Source organism: Nymphalis io, chromosome 6, assembly GCF_905147045.1.
Source record: "Nymphalis io chromosome 6, ilAglIoxx1.1, whole genome shotgun sequence".
In the NCBI taxonomy this organism is placed as follows: Eukaryota; Metazoa; Arthropoda; class Insecta; order Lepidoptera; family Nymphalidae; genus Nymphalis; species Nymphalis io.
In genome coordinates, this window is record NC_065893.1 from 10,513,709 (window position 1) to 10,532,912 (window position 19,204).

General features: G+C 31.8%; 1 protein-coding gene across 1 annotated transcript; it reads left to right on the top strand.

The window, feature by feature from the left end:
• Positions 1-14,505: 14,505 nt before the first annotated feature.
• Positions 14,506-18,230, top strand: LOC126769065 (uncharacterized). Its single transcript, XM_050487618.1, has 4 exons — positions 14,506-14,720; positions 16,550-16,589; positions 17,294-17,365; positions 17,890-18,230. The coding sequence occupies exons 1-4, from the start codon at positions 14,647-14,649 to the stop codon at positions 18,031-18,033; spliced, it is 330 nt and encodes a 109-aa protein (XP_050343575.1). The 5' UTR covers positions 14,506-14,646; the 3' UTR covers positions 18,034-18,230.
• Positions 18,231-19,204: the final 974 nt, after the last annotated feature.

Consider the following 19,204-nt stretch of genomic DNA (forward strand, 5'->3'; position numbering starts at 1 on the left):
AACTACAATAATTAAACTTTATTTATTGTATACCCTTAATTAATATAACTTATATCATAAATTCGAAATTTTGCATGCAGTTCGTCAAAGAAAAATAAAAGACAATAGGTACCTAACCGTAGAATAATTTATTAATTAGTTTTTTTTTTTAAATCGATTTTCGTTTTTGACAACCTATTCTCCTAATCTCGAGGTACTTAGCTTGAATGATGACGAAATTCTAATTCTGCAAACAGGAAAACATAAATTTGAATATATTTAACTGGAGAAAGTTCTTATTAACTTTTAATTCATGGTGAAATCTATATTTGAATTTCTATGTGTCGTGCTATATCAATAAATTTAATGTAACGCTACCACCGACTACTATAGATTTCAAGATGACACTTAAAAGAAGAAAAACACTAAATTCTCGTTTTTAATATAATTTTTATTGACCTTATGTTTTTGAGCAGTTTTAAATGTATTTATTGTTAAATAAGCTCCAAACCTTCTCCTCAAAAAGAGGAGAGGAGGCCTTTAGCCCAGCTGTGGGACATTCACAGGCTGTTATGGTACGGTATTGTTAAATGTGAAATTGTCTGCGGAATTTTAATACAGAATCGAATAACCTGAGCCATGAAGGATGTATTAACTTTGTGAAGTCGAAAATTTGGTGTTACAAATTTATTTTTACTGATTGTAATAAAACTATTTGTTTAAACTCGTTGAACGCATTGTATAGACTGGTTAGACATTTATTCATGTTATCCTGATTGTATAAAAAATATGTAACGCGTTACCGATTGTTCGAGCACTGAGTGTTAATGTTATGATGGACGCGCGTAAATTTAATCTTGAAAATTAATATTTTATATAAAATTATGAATATATTCAGTGGATGCGTTTATAGTCAAGATAAAAGTGTGAATATTTAAATAACCGATTGTTATGGTTCTATATTAAGAAATAGAGATTTGAGAAAAAAACTATGTAAACAATAAGTGTTGATGTAATTTTTTTTTGTTAAGCATTTATGGAATTCTACTAAACATAATTTATTAAAATTATATTCGTGTATTAAACTTTACATTACTGACAAAGTTCCTTAATATATTTCTTTTTTAGACAATATGCATTCAGACATTTTTATATTGGATTATTGATGCTTCATGACTTAATGCTAACATATAATTATTAAGATATATTAGAAAATATACATAACGAATAGAAAAATAGAACACTTAATAAGACAAAAAATTATCCAAAATGTTTCAATTCTTATTTGTTTTGGTCATATATAACATAATACATAGATTTTTTTTTATTTTAAAATTTATGATAACGAATTGACACCATAAAAACTAGTTAATTTTTGGTTAAATGGTTATAAATATGATTCCCGCTAACAGTAAATTATGAAAAGTAGAAAGAAGTCAGCTTGTCGCCATTAGACACCCGAAAGCTGAGTGTAATTATATATATTTTTTTTTACTCTTAATAGGCCAGCGTTTGACCTTTGACTTGCCTGATGTTAAGCATCGACATGATCTAGGATGTAGCACGCTTGCCTAGAACAAACCTGTTTATTTGGATGGATTATGGATTTTAAGACACCAACGTTGTACCTTTGAGGAAATACAGACTCAGGCAAAGCATTTCACAGTTTCGCAGTGCGAATGATGAATGTGGATTCAAAATGCTTTGTACGTAGGCGGGGAATTTCCACTGTGTATCTATGGCCGTTCAATAGTAAAAGGGGGCAGAAGGAATCAGTTCGTGTAATTCCTGAGCACATTCTCCGAAATGATAAATTGCAAATTCAGTTTTAAATTATAAATGTTTCAAAACTGAATTTGCAATTATTAATCTCAAAATATAGTTTATACATACAATCACAAAATAGATCCTGTAGTAGTGATAAAAAAACTGAGCTTAGAGGACCATACGATCATATTCCTCGTGGTACTCGAAAATAATATAGTTTAAATCGCCTGTGCGAAAATAAATTGCTTACAGGACACTTTTTTCTTTATTATGCTACCGAAAAATAGGATAAAATAAATGAATATTTTGTGTCTTGTATCATGTGACCCCATGTGACCGGTCTGTCTGTGACTGATATTGGCATAGATACGTCACTTATGGTATATTATATGTTTATAATACTTTTCTAATTATGTAAGTAAATCACTTATAATTCCTTTTTGCTCTTAGCTTCAATGATTATATGCTATTCTTTATATTACTTCTTTATACCTTTTTTTGCTGACTTCCTACTGTACAGATCCTTTTGTTTCAGTGAAAACGTTCTTTCCTTTTGCGATGCTCGCCGATAATAGAACGAGTCGCTTGACGCATCAAGTTAAAAAACCTATTTTTACAAAATGTCTATATCCAATTAGTTCGAGTCAGAGTTTTCATATACATCTTTGAATGTATGTATTTTTTTTATTAAATAGGAAGGCGACGAGAATGATGATTAGGTGGCCCACCTGATGGTAAGTGGTCACCAACGCCCATAGACATTGGCATTGTAAGAAATGTTAACCGTCGCTTACATCACCAATACGCCTGTAACCATGGGTACTAAGATGTTATGTCCCTTGTGCCTGCTTTACTGCCAGTGTTTTTTGTTGTATATACAATTTATGTTATATCTTACTGGTGGTAGGGCTTTGTGCAGGCTCGTCTGGGTAGGTACCACCCACTCATCAGATATTCTACCGCAAAACAGCAATACTTGATATTGTTGTGTTCCGGTTTGAAGGGTGAGTGAGCCAGTGTAATTACAGGCACAAGGAACATAAAATCTTAGTTCCCAAGGTTGGTGGCGCATTGGCTATAAGCGATGGTTGACATTTCTTACAATGCCAATGTCTAAGGGCGTTTGGTGACCACTTCCCATCAGGTGGCCCATATGCTCGTCCACCTTCCTATTCTATAAAAAAAACATGTATAACACATAATCAATATTTATTTTATTTTATCATTTTACTTTATTCTTGTTAGTAATGGTTAGTCATTACTAACAACTTTGTCTTGAGATTGGCTGATAAAAAATGTTACTGCATATTAATTTATTTGTTAAGCCCACCTTTTGTGCATTTCTTTTCAGTTGTGCAAAAGAGTATTTAAATAAGTAAATATTTTGCTTCAGTTCCCAGATTACTAGACGTGAGGATTGGTTTTGACTGACAATGCCCTATTGTGTCCCACTGCATTCATTCGTGCACAACAAATATTAATTAAGTAATAAAAAAGCATATTCAAAATAAGAAAATTTTACTGAAAAAAGAATTATTTATGTATTTGATCCCTATTTCATTTTCCATTTTGCAAAAGCACGTTGATGCATTGCTTTGTACGCGTACAAGCAGATCAGAGAGAGTTTTGTTCTTATCGAGTAATGCAATAAACAATTAATTTCCAATCTTGGAGTTATATTGAAAAAAAGTTATCTATAAAAAAATGTAATGATGTATAATAAATGTTAATTGTTAAGTTGTATGCTTAGTTAAACATTCCGTACCCCATAGGTTTACACATTTCATATAACATGAAGTTAGTTTATTAAGAACAAATCTCGTGCACACCAATCAAAGAATACAACAAGAAAAAATGTATCGGAATAAGTTTTACCACCAACAAGCCTTAGAGAGCATATTGACAGCGGCTGATAGGAGTAGAGAATAACTTAAAAAACAATAGCCAATATATAACTCAATAGAGTTAACAAAATATTTCCTTATTAGGAATAAATATTTTGTTTAATCGCTCGAGAATTTTAGGCAACATATTAATTCAAATCACAATTGTGTATATGCAAATGAGATGAACTCGCAATGGGAGTTGGATGAATGGTTCGTTGCCATATGATTGAACAATAATAACTGGGAGGTAATATAGAGAAACTCTGCGTTGCATACCGTGTAGTCAATTAGCTTTGTCCAAACTGATTCCGACATATATAACAAGTAATAAAATCGGTGATGAACCAATTACTTTTTAATGGTCTACTGGCATTTTTATTTCCTTTGACATTTTTGTGTGAACGATGTTGTTGATCATGAATTGGTATGGTATGTGCTACATTTATTGTTTATTAAATATAATAAATAACCTATTAATCTTCTATCTTATGCATAAAATATAATTTCTATGTCTTTTCTGTATACAACGATGTTTTGTTTTTGTGTTTCACATTGTTTACAAATTATTCTGATAATATTATAGTTTTTTTAACTTCAAGCGCTGTCAAAAAAATCCGTAGACCTCTTGACTCAAAAGCGCCGCAGCATACATGCTTCAAGTACGAATGACATACAACAGAAGATGTGGTTTTTCATGGAAAGAAAATGTAGTAAATGCCGAAAGCTTTTTATCGTTATAAAAATATTAAGTTTTTATGTCTTTGATCAGATATAACCCTTAAAAAAATAATAAAGTAGTTTATACAAAATATTTAATTTTTAATTTTAACTGTGTACTGAATTTATCCATATCAACAATTACAATAAGAACACAATACAATTAAAATAAGAACCACTTCCTCTTATCCTACGAATTTGAAATTTTATGTGTCGGTTCAGTCCCCATAATAATGCATTTTTATGGTAAGCATGACTCGATTCTAGAACCAGGTTTGACTCCAGACGAAGAAACTCCTCAACTGCTTTGATATGGAGCTCTAACTAAACGATTTTGTAATCTATAGAATCTTATACTGCATGGTGCTATTTGTCCAATAATGTTTTATAAATAGCAGTTGGCAAATATAAACTTATTTATTTCAAAACAGTTTATAGATATATATATATATATATATATATATATATATATATATATATATATATATATATATATATATATATATATACTATTGTTTCATTTAAGCTAAAATGCTACGTTATTAAATTCCAACACCTGTTTTTATTACTTCATTTTTTTTATTATTGACTATATTATTGACTGCCTCGTTGGTCTAGTGGCTTGATAAAAAGCCCGGAGGTCCCGGGTTCAATTCCCAGGCCGGGCAACAAAAAAAGTTATTGGGTTTTTCAGTCAGAAAATTCTCATTAGCAGCCCGAAGTGTGGAAGTTGGAAGTGTGTATACTCTCGTGGTTAGTGCGCCTGAGCTCTTTCCGGTCGTGCCATCCCATCGGATTATGAGAGTTAGGGAATAGAAAGTGCACCCGTGTTTGCGCACACACTTGTGCACTATAATATCTTCTGCGTAGTTGGCTAATCACTCTTGAGATTGGTTGCCGTGGCCGAAATTGGTCTGAAGGACATTATTTTTTTTTTATTATATCAATTTTACCACACTTTGTTATATTAGATAATTTATCTTGTTTCATGTGTACGTCTATTAAATATATGAATAGCTCTGACAAACTTTCTCAAAATCTACGTCAACTCAAACGCTATGGAGATATTACTAACATTATTTGCGGACAAAAGCGTTTATAAATATTATTATGATAAAGTTTTTAGTTTCTAATTTACGTAATACCTTCTAAGCCTATACAAGTACAGTAACAGCCTGTGAATGTCCCACTGCTGGGCTAAGGCCTCCTCTCCCTTTTTGAAGAGTAGGTTTTTGGAGCTTATTCCAACACGCTGCTCCAATGCGGGTTGGTGGAATACACATGTGGCAAAATTTCAGTGTAATTAGACACCTGCAGGCTTCCTCACGATGTTTTCCTTCACCGTCAAGCACGAGATGAATTATAACCACAAATTAAGCACATGAAAATTCAGTGGTGCCTACCCGGGTTGAACCTACGATTATCGGTTAAGATTCACGCGTTCTTACCACTGGGCCATCTCATGCTCATGGCTATACAAGTGAAACTCTCTTATCATAATAAAATATAGTTTGAGGATGGACAAGCTACTTATTATACGTTGCATATTTTTTTTATATAAAGCTTATTACGTCAACTTGATGTTGGAGTGAAAATCGATGACCCGGGTGTTTTCTTAGCAAACTATATTATTATAAAATGATATAAATCACACTTCAGGTTTTGTTCAATTTAATGACAAATTAATAAAAATGAGTGATTAAGGAATAAATATTTGTTTGATTTATGGATGACATACGACGGGAAATGTGGTTTTCACAGAAAGAAAATGTAATAAACGCCAAAAGCTTTTTTTGTTTTTTAACAGACAGAATCCTTAAAATTATAATGTTTCTATCTGAATCTATTTTTAATTTTTATTCGTATGTACTTAAGGCCTTAATTTAAATTAAAACATTCAACTGTGTAAATTAAATACGTTGAAAGAAGAAAATATTTTCTATGAGATATTTTCCACTTAAACCTGACCATTCATCCATAGTAGACAGGAATATGTACAAATCACCGGACGGGGACGAATATATACCGGTTCAGCCCTTCTTCTAGAGGCTTATGTTACAAGATCGTAAAATATTTCAAGAGGATACATGAACCTGCATGAATGATCTTATCTAGATATGACATAACTTTAGGAAAATTGATATTTATTCTTACTTAGTGGATTCAACTTTAGTATTTGTTACAAGACTTAAAGAAAAACTGTTTAGTAGATGCTTCATTTGTTGCAAGTAGGCGTTGCCATGTTGTATTACATTTAACAATAACAACAAGTCTCGCACAAACAACGCATATTATAAAACGGTAAAAGAATATCATATAAAATTTACTCGTTTATTTATGTAGAATATAAAATAAACTGAATCTATTTCTGTATGCAAAATAACAGAAAACATTTTCAGAATTTAAAATTCAGTTTGAGGTGACATTCGTTTTATATATATATATATATATATATTATAGGTAAGCGGGCGAGCATATGGACCTGTAAATAATGTTAACCATCGCTTACATCGCCAATGTGCCACCAACCTTCGGAACTAAGTTGTTATGTCCCGTGTGCCTGTGATTAATTAGTATTTGTTTTAAATAATCCCATTGCTACTACCCATACCTACTGAATGTAGGTAGATCATATTTATCTGGCATTTATAAATATAATAAGGTTGTCTGTAAAAAATCACTAGTTAACAATAAGACCGACTTTCGTGTTATACTTTTTTTTGTCTTATATTGAACTAAGAATTTACGACATTAAAGTCGAATTAATATTAATATCTACTTTAAAAATCATGACCTAGGACTGATGGCAAGAACGAAAGCAGCATTTCCCTATTCATTTATACAATATGGTAAACAATAAAGAGTATAAATAAATATATCACAAACGTCAAGTACTGAAAACACAATTTTTTCACCGATCAATCTTGGCCTTATTAATTACCTCTACGTTACGCGACATGAAATATGACGTGTTATACTGGCACCAATGAAAGCCATAAATTAAGATGGCTAAAATTTAAATAAATAATTAAAAACGTCACGTCCAGTTTGATGATATCTACGAAGATCAACCGAACTCCTCGGATATAGGCGAAGCGGCCAATTCAGCTGGTAACTGCATGAATGTTACCATATTCGAGGAACAAGTGAAGATTGGCCCGGGAATCGCGCCCCTTTTCTAAAACGCCTGTCTTATTACGTCTCGTAGCGAATAAACAGAATTTATGAAAACCAAACGTTGCATGTTTTGTGGAAATATTTGTCACTGTTATATCTCTAGTTTTATTATTAGTATTTGAAATATTTGTTTTTTATTAAATTATATATATATTTAAATACAATAAATAATGTTTTAATTTATATAATACTCGTTTCCGCCCGCGGCTTCGCCATCCTTTTTTGTGCCCCTGACAGCGTGTATGCATTTTATAATAATGAGTTGAGTAGATAAAACATAAAAGCATAATAATCATATATACATACGTATACATGTATTTGTATATGTTATCATACATCTATCTTCTAAGCTATTTACCAGAATAAAACAAATGTCGTTCGTATTATTTTAGAGTTTGTGATACTCGGGCAAACCCGGGCAAGCACCACTGAATTTTCATGTGCTTAATTTGTGTTTATAATTCATCTCGTGCTTGACGGTGAAGGAAAACATCGTGAGAAAACCTGCATGTGTCTAATTTCATTGAAATCCTGCCACATGTGTATTCTACCAACCCGCATTGGAGCAGCGTGGTGGAATAAGCTCCAAACCTTCTCCTCAAAAAGGAGAGAGGAGGCCTTAGCCCAGCAGTGGGACATTAACAGGCTGTTACTGTTACTGTTGTGAAACTGTTGTTCTACTCTCAAAGTCATTTTATTTATAGAATAAAATACATACTGTTAATTTTCTCACCTTGCTTCACCTTATTATATTAGTAAACAAACATTGTTATGATAACAATATAATTTACCAAAAATATCACTTAAAATACAATATAATTTACTTGTGCAATTGGAATTTTATATTTAGACACGTATTATATCTACTATCTAACAACAGCTATAGATATTAATCAAACGGGTTCAGCAAAGCGTAGCAATTTAACATTATGTAATGCATGTTGTGCTATTGAAATGAAGCATTTATTAGAACTTTGTTGAACGTGTACCTACATACATATGTACTACATAATTAATAATAATTAATTGTTTTCAATGAGAAAAAATCAAACTATCTTATGGCTTTATGATGTTACCTTAACATTTACTGAAAGATTCGTACAAAACAACACACAGAAAATTTAAATAAGAATTTAACTCAGGTTATTTGAACTTAGATTGAGTCTTAACGACTTTAATTGAATCTTATCTCACAAAATACCATCTAGCTTTTTTATAAAATATTACTTAAAAGCAATGTTTGCAACGCGTTAATTAGCATTTGTTAATAACAATCATCTTGTAAAGCTGAGCTAAACTTGATCTGTATGGGTTGCTTAAGTATGGTGGAACTTATCAAAAGGATATAATTACCTTTCAATTGTAATTATGATAAATAAAAGTATCAAAATAACAACATAATGCTACCACCAGGCTTTGTGCAAGCTCGTCTGGATAAGTACCACCCACTCATCAGATATTCTACCGCAAAACAGCAAAACTTGGTATTGTTGTGTTCCGGTTTGAAGGGTGAGTGAGTCAGTGTAATTACAGGCACAAGGGACACACCATCTTAGTTCCCATGTTTAGTGGCGCATCGGCAATGTAAGCGATGGTTACATTGCCGATTTCTTACAATGCCAATGTTTATGGGCGTTGATGACCACTTACCATAAGGTGGCCCATATGCTCGTCCGCCTACCTATACAATTAAAAAAGCATATAAATTAAAATACCAATTAATGGTGACATAGCTTTTTAAAGTACGCGAACCAAGAAATGAATAATAAAAGTTGATCATTCAATTTTTAAAAACGGCTTAGAGCTTGTTAATGTTCCGTTGCCTAAAATAGTCTGAAAACATTTGTTTTGATCTATGAAGGCATTTAAACCATCAAAACATCCATGTAAAAGCTTAAAACCAAACTCCATATGTTTTACGATATATATAAAATATTATATGTGTTTTTAAACATATTTATAAAAATTAAAACATACTTTTTTATATATCTAACTGAATTTCTTGTTTTGTAAATAAAAATATAATTGTAAAGGTATAAGATAAAATATTTTAAACGAACGAAGAGAGAACGCTGCGCTAGACATATATACAATATTCTTTGCGATTAAATAATACTTTAAAATACCATTTTAAAATCAAATATTTATAACAATAAGTTCGTTTATATATCTATCATATAAATGCTCAAATAATTAATCAGACTCATTATACGTGATCGTTAAGCTCACAATCAGTTGAACTCACGAAGTATGACGCTATAAACAGCTTAAAGTTTCAACAAAACGTAATACTTACGTAAAATGAAGTAATAAGTGACAAATAAAAAACGTTTCTGATTTCAAAACTTGCAAAACAATGAAAATTTTTATATATTGTTTTGTTTTTGAAACGCCCATCCGCTTGAACTATCAAGATACATACATTTTGTAATTTTATATCATGTTTTCAACAACTCCTACTGTAGCGGTAGCGGTGAGGGGTTCAAATCAATATTTCTTGCGGATTTAAGCCCGGACAAACACTTCTCCCAAACTCATGCTGACTAAAATGATAAAAGTGAAAGTGAGTTTGTTTGTTACGCTTTCGCGTCACCGACCATCACGAAATTTTGCGTTATCAGGTATAGAGAAGAAGAGAGAAAAGGACAAGGATACGGAAAAGGATAAGGATACTAAAACCTCTCCCTCACACGCGGACGAAGCCGAGGACGTACACTAGTTTTCTATAATCAGTCCATGGTCATATAAGAAACGTGGATTATTATTTTTATCGTATATATTAAAACAAGACCAACATACACTGTGAATTTGATTTAACTTTTCTTGTTTCGCGAAGTTATATTTTAAAAGGCTGTGTAATGTATGGCCTACAGCTATCTAGTGTACCCAACCCACTTCTCGTTGTCCATAAATTTGTTAAAAGTATCTTATAAATTATTTAGCAGCGTGGAAGTAATAAATAATAACCATATAAATCTTGAAATATGCACATATGATATTAGTAGTGTTCTTTAAGGTACGCAAAACTTATACAACGATAAGTATCAAAATATCCTCAACTTTTATTTATAAAGCGAAACCCGTCGCGCAAATGTCATTCTGTGAGTATACGTGTACATGCTCGGGCTAGTGTATATTGTATGGGTTCATTTACGAAATATTGATTTAACGTTGTCATAATGAATATAATTAAAAAATTGTGTGCAAAATTTACTTTTAATTATATCCACCAACCCGCATTGGAGAATAATGGTGGAATAAAAGAATCACCTTTATCATTGTCTTTAAAAAATATTTGAATATCATTTGATTTACCAACATTATCAAAAAAGTAAAAAATACCATTGATGAATATAATAACAGCATACATTCACATTTGCACACTTTTTCCTTATAATAATTTTTAGTTAGTTAGTTGGTTAGTTTTTTAGGTATAAAAACAGCAAGCGGGCGAAGCCACGGACGAAATCTATTTTTATATAAAGTTGATTTTAAACGGTATTGTCATTATCAACATAATCAATGATGTTTCCGGAAAAAAATTATAAGAGTTTTCTAGCTATTTTGTCTCCAATTGACTTAAGTTGTCACTTGTTGTTGACAATGGCGTGTTAAAAAAATCTTTATGTAGTTATGCATTTACAAACAGACCGTTTGATTTCTCTAATTGTAAATAATCGAGTCTATAATGATCAATCTTTACGATACATGAATTATAAAATTTACTATAATATTTAAATTTACTTTAATATTTAAACGTTGTTATAAAAGTCAATCTTGTTAGTAGCTTTTTTTTTTATATTCGATGCTTCGCATGGCGTGACGCTCGCCTATAGTTAACCTAGAATTATAGAAACATAACGAGCAAATCTTTGGGGGCTTATGTTGAAAATAATTATTCTAAAAATGGAATAAAAGAATATTTTTAATCATAGAATGTTTTAGAGCGTTTGACCATTTCGTTTAATATTCATTTTGCTTAGCATTTTGTTTAGGCATACATATTTCCCTTTATTAATCTAAGTTTGCTATGATTCCATTGTTTACATAAAGGCATATAATAATAAAAGTATATATAATAAAAGTAATTATTAATAAGTATATATAATAAAATTAAAAAGTATATATAAAAAAATTAGTAAGTATATATAATAAAAGTAATTATTATACTTTTGATTAATATTATATGTATATTAATTATAAAAAGAGAGAGAAAGAGAATCATGTCGTTTTTATCCTTTATGGTGCAGACTAAAATAAAAAATAAAGCAAAATATATAGTTAAAGTTAGTCTTTTCATCAACAAGAACCAAAATAATATATATTCACCTTAAATAATAAAATAATAGCTTACAATTAAATTAACTTGTCAATTTCTTTTTTGGATAAAAGCCAAAACGCATTTTTCCAAAAAAGCGTTGTTCGTGAAATTGGTGTGTTTTTAATTTGAATTTACTTTACTTTAACATGCTTGCATTGTTTTATTTCAAGGCGGCATCAAAACCTCTATCATCATATTCTATTTGATCGGTTAAACAGCAAATTTTGTTTCATGTTTCGAAATGTTTGATATATTGGCAATCGTTATATTGAATGTTATAATATATTGAATATTTCGTTTAATATGACAATATGTAATTTCCAAAATGTCGCCATCAAAGAGCACAACATTAAATAAAGATAACATTTGGCACTAGGAATTCCCAGTGATAATAATACTGCTATTAAGATAATGTGTTTTATGTCAGTCGTTTCTTTATTACCATATAAATATATAATTTATCAAAGAATATATGGCTTAAAATCGTAATATAATTTATTTAATAAATTTAAATATTAGTTTTTTTGAACAGAATATTGCCATAAATATCGCGTGTGTGTCATTAGAACTATTAAAACTGTCCTTTACTCAAACATCATATATTTTCATATTTGTAATTTCAAAAATAAGGACCTACCATACTGGGCCGCCTTTTTTTGTATCTAGAAAACCGTGTTTACGTATTTCCTCCACATTATATGAGACTCATCGGCGAGTGAGTCTGAATATCTACTAAAAAACCAGCCGTAACCAACTCGATTTTTCGGGATGGGTCACCAGATCGCTTATGAGGAATGAATTTAATAAAAAAAACATTGCTTACCAACTGTATGTAAGAAACAAATGTGCAAAATGTCATACTTTTAAATCTACCGATGGGCTCTGCATAGTATATCAATCAGACAGTTTTTAATTTTAATATATTTTTGTATTATTTAAAAATTATACGCTATACTTTATAACGCTGTATATAAAATTGATCAGTCGCGATGCTCTTTCGAACTTTGAACATTAAACTATACACTTAATTTAAATTAATATCTTAGGAGTTACAGACGAATTTAAATTCACGCGCAAAAAAATACGATGGTGGCCAACGGTCAGGCGGCGATTTAGCCGCAAAGATTTCTTATGTTCCATGTTCATCACATATTCTATCGCCAAACAGCAATATTAATTGTTGTGTTCCGGTTTGAAGGGCGAATGTTTAGTAGTATAACTATAGGCACAAACATAACTTTTTTTACTATTGCCAATGTCTATGAGTGGTGGTGAACTACTGTAATGAAAAAATAAAATAAAGGGCCACCTTTTTCAAGAGGTCTGTCTCATAATGTAGGACGAGAGCCACCACTCACCATAGAAGCCATTAACAGAACCAAATAATAAATAAACGCATGAAAAAATACTTAATTAGCATTTTAGCATAGTTAGTACTTTAATAATAATAATGTCCTCTGGACTGATTTCGGCCACGACACGACCGGAAAGAGTTCAAGCGCAGGACCAACGGCTTTTCGTGCTTTCCGAGGTACGGGAGTGTACACCCTTCCAACTTTCAGACTCAGGGCTGCTACTGAGAATTTTTGAAAGTTTTCTTTACCCAATAACTTATTATTGACCCGACCTGGCATTTAAACCCAGGACCTCGGAGTCTGTAGCTACTAAACCAACGAGGCAGTCACTTAACACTTTACTGTAGGGGCGATAGATCGATTGGTGAATGGTATTAAGGTATAAAACCTTATGAATATAATAAATGCACGGAATAAAATCTTTTTTTTACCCGTACGAAGTTGGGGCTAAAAATAATAAAAATAAATACAATAAAAAAACAAAATAAAATAACGTGAAAAGATCTTAAAAATATTTTAATTACAGTTACTGCTTCCTTCAATTTGACTGTTAAGTATTTTAATATTTTATTTTAGAATATTTCTAGATTTTTATTTATTAAATCAATAGTCTTATCATTATTAACAAAATCATTATGCAATTTACTTAGCCTAGGTATTAAGGAGTGGAATCGGCGTGGAGGGCCGTAGCCTCAATCTGTGAGACCATCATGATCCAGATGGAAACGGCGGAGCCGGAACGTGAAAGGCCCGATCCTGCTCGGCGGAGACAACGACGCCCGGGTCTAAAAAGATACCCTGGGGCTGTGGATGCGTGAGATGGGGGCCTCACGTGTCCTATTTCGGACGGACGCACTAGCGAGGCGTGTGTGGAGCGAAATGACCTTCGCCCCTTGTAGAGAGCGAGGCACAGCACGAGAGGAGCCGCGGAGGCGTTACTTCAACACGATCCCGCAGCCTTTCTAATCCATGCCTCGGACGGCCGTCGCAGTGGTTTTAGTGGTTAAGAATCCCACATAACCCGGTTAGCCCCCCAATGGGAACCTTTCTGAAGATTTCCACAGCGCGAAAATGACCGAGATTAGTTCTAAGATATTTTTTCTGTTTTTTTTTTGTAACTACAATTTTGTTTGAGATATTTCGAATTTCCAATATCTTTGGGGTGATTTTATGTATCAATATACAAATGACAATAAATTTTACATATATCGGTCACTTACCTCTTATCTCTTATAACATTGATAATTAAATTGTATAAAATGTATAAAAGCTATCTTACAAGGGTAAAAGGTGAAACTCGAGAGCGTAGCTTCATTAATAATACGTTCGTCAAAAACAAAAGACGAATAAAAACGATATATTTTTAACTATATATTTCAATTGCTACAAGTAATTTTAAATTATTAAATATATAAATATACGTATAAATAGTTAAAAGGTGAAAATGAATTCATTTACATTGTTATATTTAATTGTGTCGATATTTATAATTTGTGATGCCTTCCCAATAACATCTAGGTAAGAAATGAAAATATCGCCGAATAATTATATAATATCAGGTCCTTCAGGTCCTTACTTATGAAATTAGCGTTTTGTCGTACTGACCACTTTGATCTGAAATAACTCCTCTTTGGTTAAGAATTCCAAATTCATATTTATAAATTCATTTAGCTAGTATATTTGAGTTTTGAAACAGTCATTCATTTGTTTTTTATTTTTTTCTTTGGTGTCGCTTATTACCGCACAATGGAAAACATGAAATATCGTATATTCACGAGTACGAGTTAGAACGGTAGACCGTGGCACCAATGCTGCAGAAACAGCTCGAAGGATTAATGATGCGTACGGCACTGGTGTCGCAAAAGAAAGCACGGTACGCTTATGGTTTCAACATTTTCGTTCTGGAAATTTCGACCTTCAGAAAAAACCCCGTGGACGGCCGGAGACCAAAGTGGAAAATGAAGAATTAAAGGCTATTTGTGGAAGCGAATCCATCACAAAGCACTTCAGAGATAGCTGCAGCTTTCGAGGTAAGTGATAAAACTGTATTAATCCACTTGAAGCAAATCGAGAAAGTAAAAAAACTTGAACGATGGGTACCTCATGAATTAAGTGAATCGAACTTGGAAACACGCGTCGACTGCTGGGTTACTTTGCTCAACCGACACAATAATGAAGGGATTTTAAATCGAATCATTACTTGTGATGAAAAATGGATACTGTACGATAATCAGAAGCGCTCGTCGCAATGGCTGAACCCTGCAGACCCAGCCAAATCCTGCCCTAAACGAAAATTGACTCGGAAAAAGTTTCTTGTGAGTGTATGGTGGACTAGCGCCGGTGTCGTTCACTACAGCTTTCTAAAATCTGGCCAAAAGATTACGACAGATAATACGGCAGAAGAACAAGCTACTAAACAACCGAGATTGGTCAATCGCTGTAGGCCACTGCTGCTTCACGACAACACAAGACCACACACTGCAAAACAAACAACCGCTAAGTTAGATGAACTACAATTGGAATGTCTGCGACATCCACCGTACTCCCCGGACCTTGCTCCAACAGATTACCATTTTTCCCGGAATTTGGACAACTTCTTACAAGGAAAAAAATTCAACTCAGATGCGGCAGTCCAAACCGCCTTCAAAGAGTTTATTTATTCTCGCCCCCATAGTTTTTTCAGTAAAGAGATCAATGAACTACTTATGAGATGGCAAAAGTGCATAGATAACAACGGTGCATACTTTGATTAATTAAATATATTTTACTAAAAAAAAATTCACTTTATATTCCTCCCGTACAAAACGCCAATTTCATATGTAAGGACCTAATATTACATGTGAAGTAAACAGATAAAATTAAATATATGCGTTGTTTCTTTGGTTGACATTTATCTGAATACCGTAACAGCCTGTGAATGTTGCCAGCCCGCTGCTGGGCTAAGGCCTCCTCTCCCTTTTTGAGGAGAAGGTTTGGAGCCCATTCCACCACGCTGCTCCAATGCGGGTTGATGGAATACACATGTTGCGGAATTTCAGTGAAATTTGACACATGCAGGTTTCCTAACGGTGTTTTCCCTCAACGCCAAGAAAGAGATAAAATATAATAACAAATTTAGCACATGAAAATTCAGTGGTGCTCGCCCGGGCTTGAATCCATGATCATCGGTCAAGATTCACAAGTTCTTACCACTAAGCCATCTCGACTTTGTGATTTTGCAGTTTAATATAAACCTTTTTTTATAAATTTTTAATGATTCCTCGTTATTATATATATATATATATATATATATATATATATATATATATATATATATATATATATATATATATATTATTTGCTTTCAGTGCTGAGGATACTCCTTGTGTAAACTGCGTGTCTGATGAGGTAATGTGTTGCTCAAATCATATTAATAAAATAAATCTGACTTCAATAATATCCCAATTTATAATAAAACTAATATCTTTATTTATTTTATTATTAGAATTTAGAACTGAATTATTTGGAGTCGATTTATTAAAATTAATTATAGTTTTTTAAACTTTATTCTTTACCACTATTCACTCTTGTGCCCTATAATATGTCCTGCGTGGTTGTCTTGTCTCAGCTAAGAATAACCACTCAGTGTAATACTTGGGAGCATTTTATTGGCTATCAAAGCTAGGCGGTAACAATAGCTTAAGCGATGTAGGTACTAATACAGTTTGAGAAAATAACATCGTATACACAGCTATACATAGCTATTAGTAAAAGATAACTTTTTGTCTTACGTCTCAACAGGTTCAAAATACTATCGAAGCGGTTGTTTTAATATACTAAAATTCATCTTTCTTTAAATAGTATTATCTAAAAATGTTTGACTAACGGGCACAACATTGTACCAGTTCATTTATTTAAACTTAATAATAATATACTTACATACTTATACTAATATACATACATTACATACATACATTACTTACTTATAAGATAATAAATTTATGACCTGCATTGTTCTTCGAATGTTTATATGTTTCTGATTTCTATCTTTCTTAATAAATAGTCATTAGTGTGATAAATAATAATATTAATTTTTTATTTATTTATTACAGACAAAATCACGACCAAAACGGCACTTGAAATATATACTTGGAGCTCTCGGTAGACTTGTTGTCGATGTTATAGTAAGAAAAAAAAAGTATTATCAATAAAAAAATCTACCATAGAATAAACAAATGTCTATGAATACCAATAATTCATTAAGATAACATTATTAGGGAAGCAAACAAAGTAGAAAAATCGTTGTAAAAGCACATTACCGTCTTGGCACGATGTTAAAATTCTTTAAATAACTAAACTAACTCTAGACTGATGTGTAAGAAATCAGTTCATTTTCAGTAAAACACACACAGCATATTTTGCATAATTGTAAAGGCTTCGTTACGATGTTTTTGTTCACAATATAATACAAGATAAATTTTAGACTAAATTAAGCATATGACACACTGTCAATTAAACCTCTAACTTCCTTTAAAATTCAAATGTTTTAATCACTATATTATATAATAATTCCGATGATATATAGTATATAGTATACGAGATATATAATATGAACATATTGTCAATATAAAAAAGAGTAAAAGACAATTGGAATACGTTAGTGACAAATCAGCTTTTTTTAAATATAGATATTGTTTTTTAATTCCAGCATGAGACCCGCGTTTATGCACAACAACGACGCTGGCAACGAGAGCACCAAAAATTGAACACAATTGCAATCATCGGCAATGGATACGGCAATAAGAACCATATACATATATCAGTACCTAATGTTAATCCATACTATAAATAAAATATTATAAAATACTTAAATTTTTATATTAGACGCGCGATCAAATTTTTTGTCGAAACATATATGTTTGAAATATTATTTTTCACGAAAAGAAAATGCAAGACGCGCCTAAATTTTTTTATTGTTATACAAATAAAACGAAAGGCTATAATAAATCCCGAAAATCAGCCCTCGATTAATAAATATAATTAATTATCCACTTTTTGTCTCAATAACCTATGACTTTCTATAATTATACTGAACTATTCTTATCGATATTCTCCATACCGATTTATTGGTTTCCCGCGGAGATAAGCCAATTAGCGGAGCGGTATAAGTTTCACCAATAACATTATCAAACATGTACATAATATTTTTTAGAAACAAAACTCTTTCGGATCACAAACAATGAGAAATGAAAAAGAGGCTAATAACCTTTTCTGCGAGGACATTAAAGAATCCTTTAATAATAAAGGTTCATATATTTCTGATACCTAATTTATATTTATTGTAAACGAATGAATGTGGCGTGGCAGGAAATTACATTGTCATTTGTGAAAAAATTAATAATATTGCATGATAAAATACTTTATACTAGTACAAGTTGTTTATTGTTAAGATTTTATTAATTAAATAATAAAGAATCCTATTATATCTAAAAAAAAAGGAAAGAAAAAGGCGAATGAAAACGTGCAGAAACCTGCACGTTTCTAAATTCACTGAAATTCTGTTACATATGTATCCACCAACTCACGTTGGAGTAGTGTGGTGAAACAAGCTCCAAACCATCCAAATGGAGAGGGAGGTCTTAGCCCAGCAATGGGATATTTTAATACAATACAATTATATAAAGAAGTGTTCATGCTATCGATATGGAACGACACAATCAAAATATCTTCCATGTCACAAGATAAACGTCATTGCCGACGGGCCGAAATCAATTATCACTGATTTGATGTACGTAAATTGATTGATTAGCCATGATGGTTCAGTTGAGAAAACAGGTGAACCCCAATTGAGGATCGATGGTTCAAATCCATACAAGCACCACTGAGTTAACAGTTGATTGATACGAATAAGAATAACTAAATCATAACTATATCATTTTACAGTCTTTCATGAAAATATTTTTCATTTTTGGCAAATGGACCACCTGATGGTAAGTGGATTAAAATATATTTACCATTCCTTA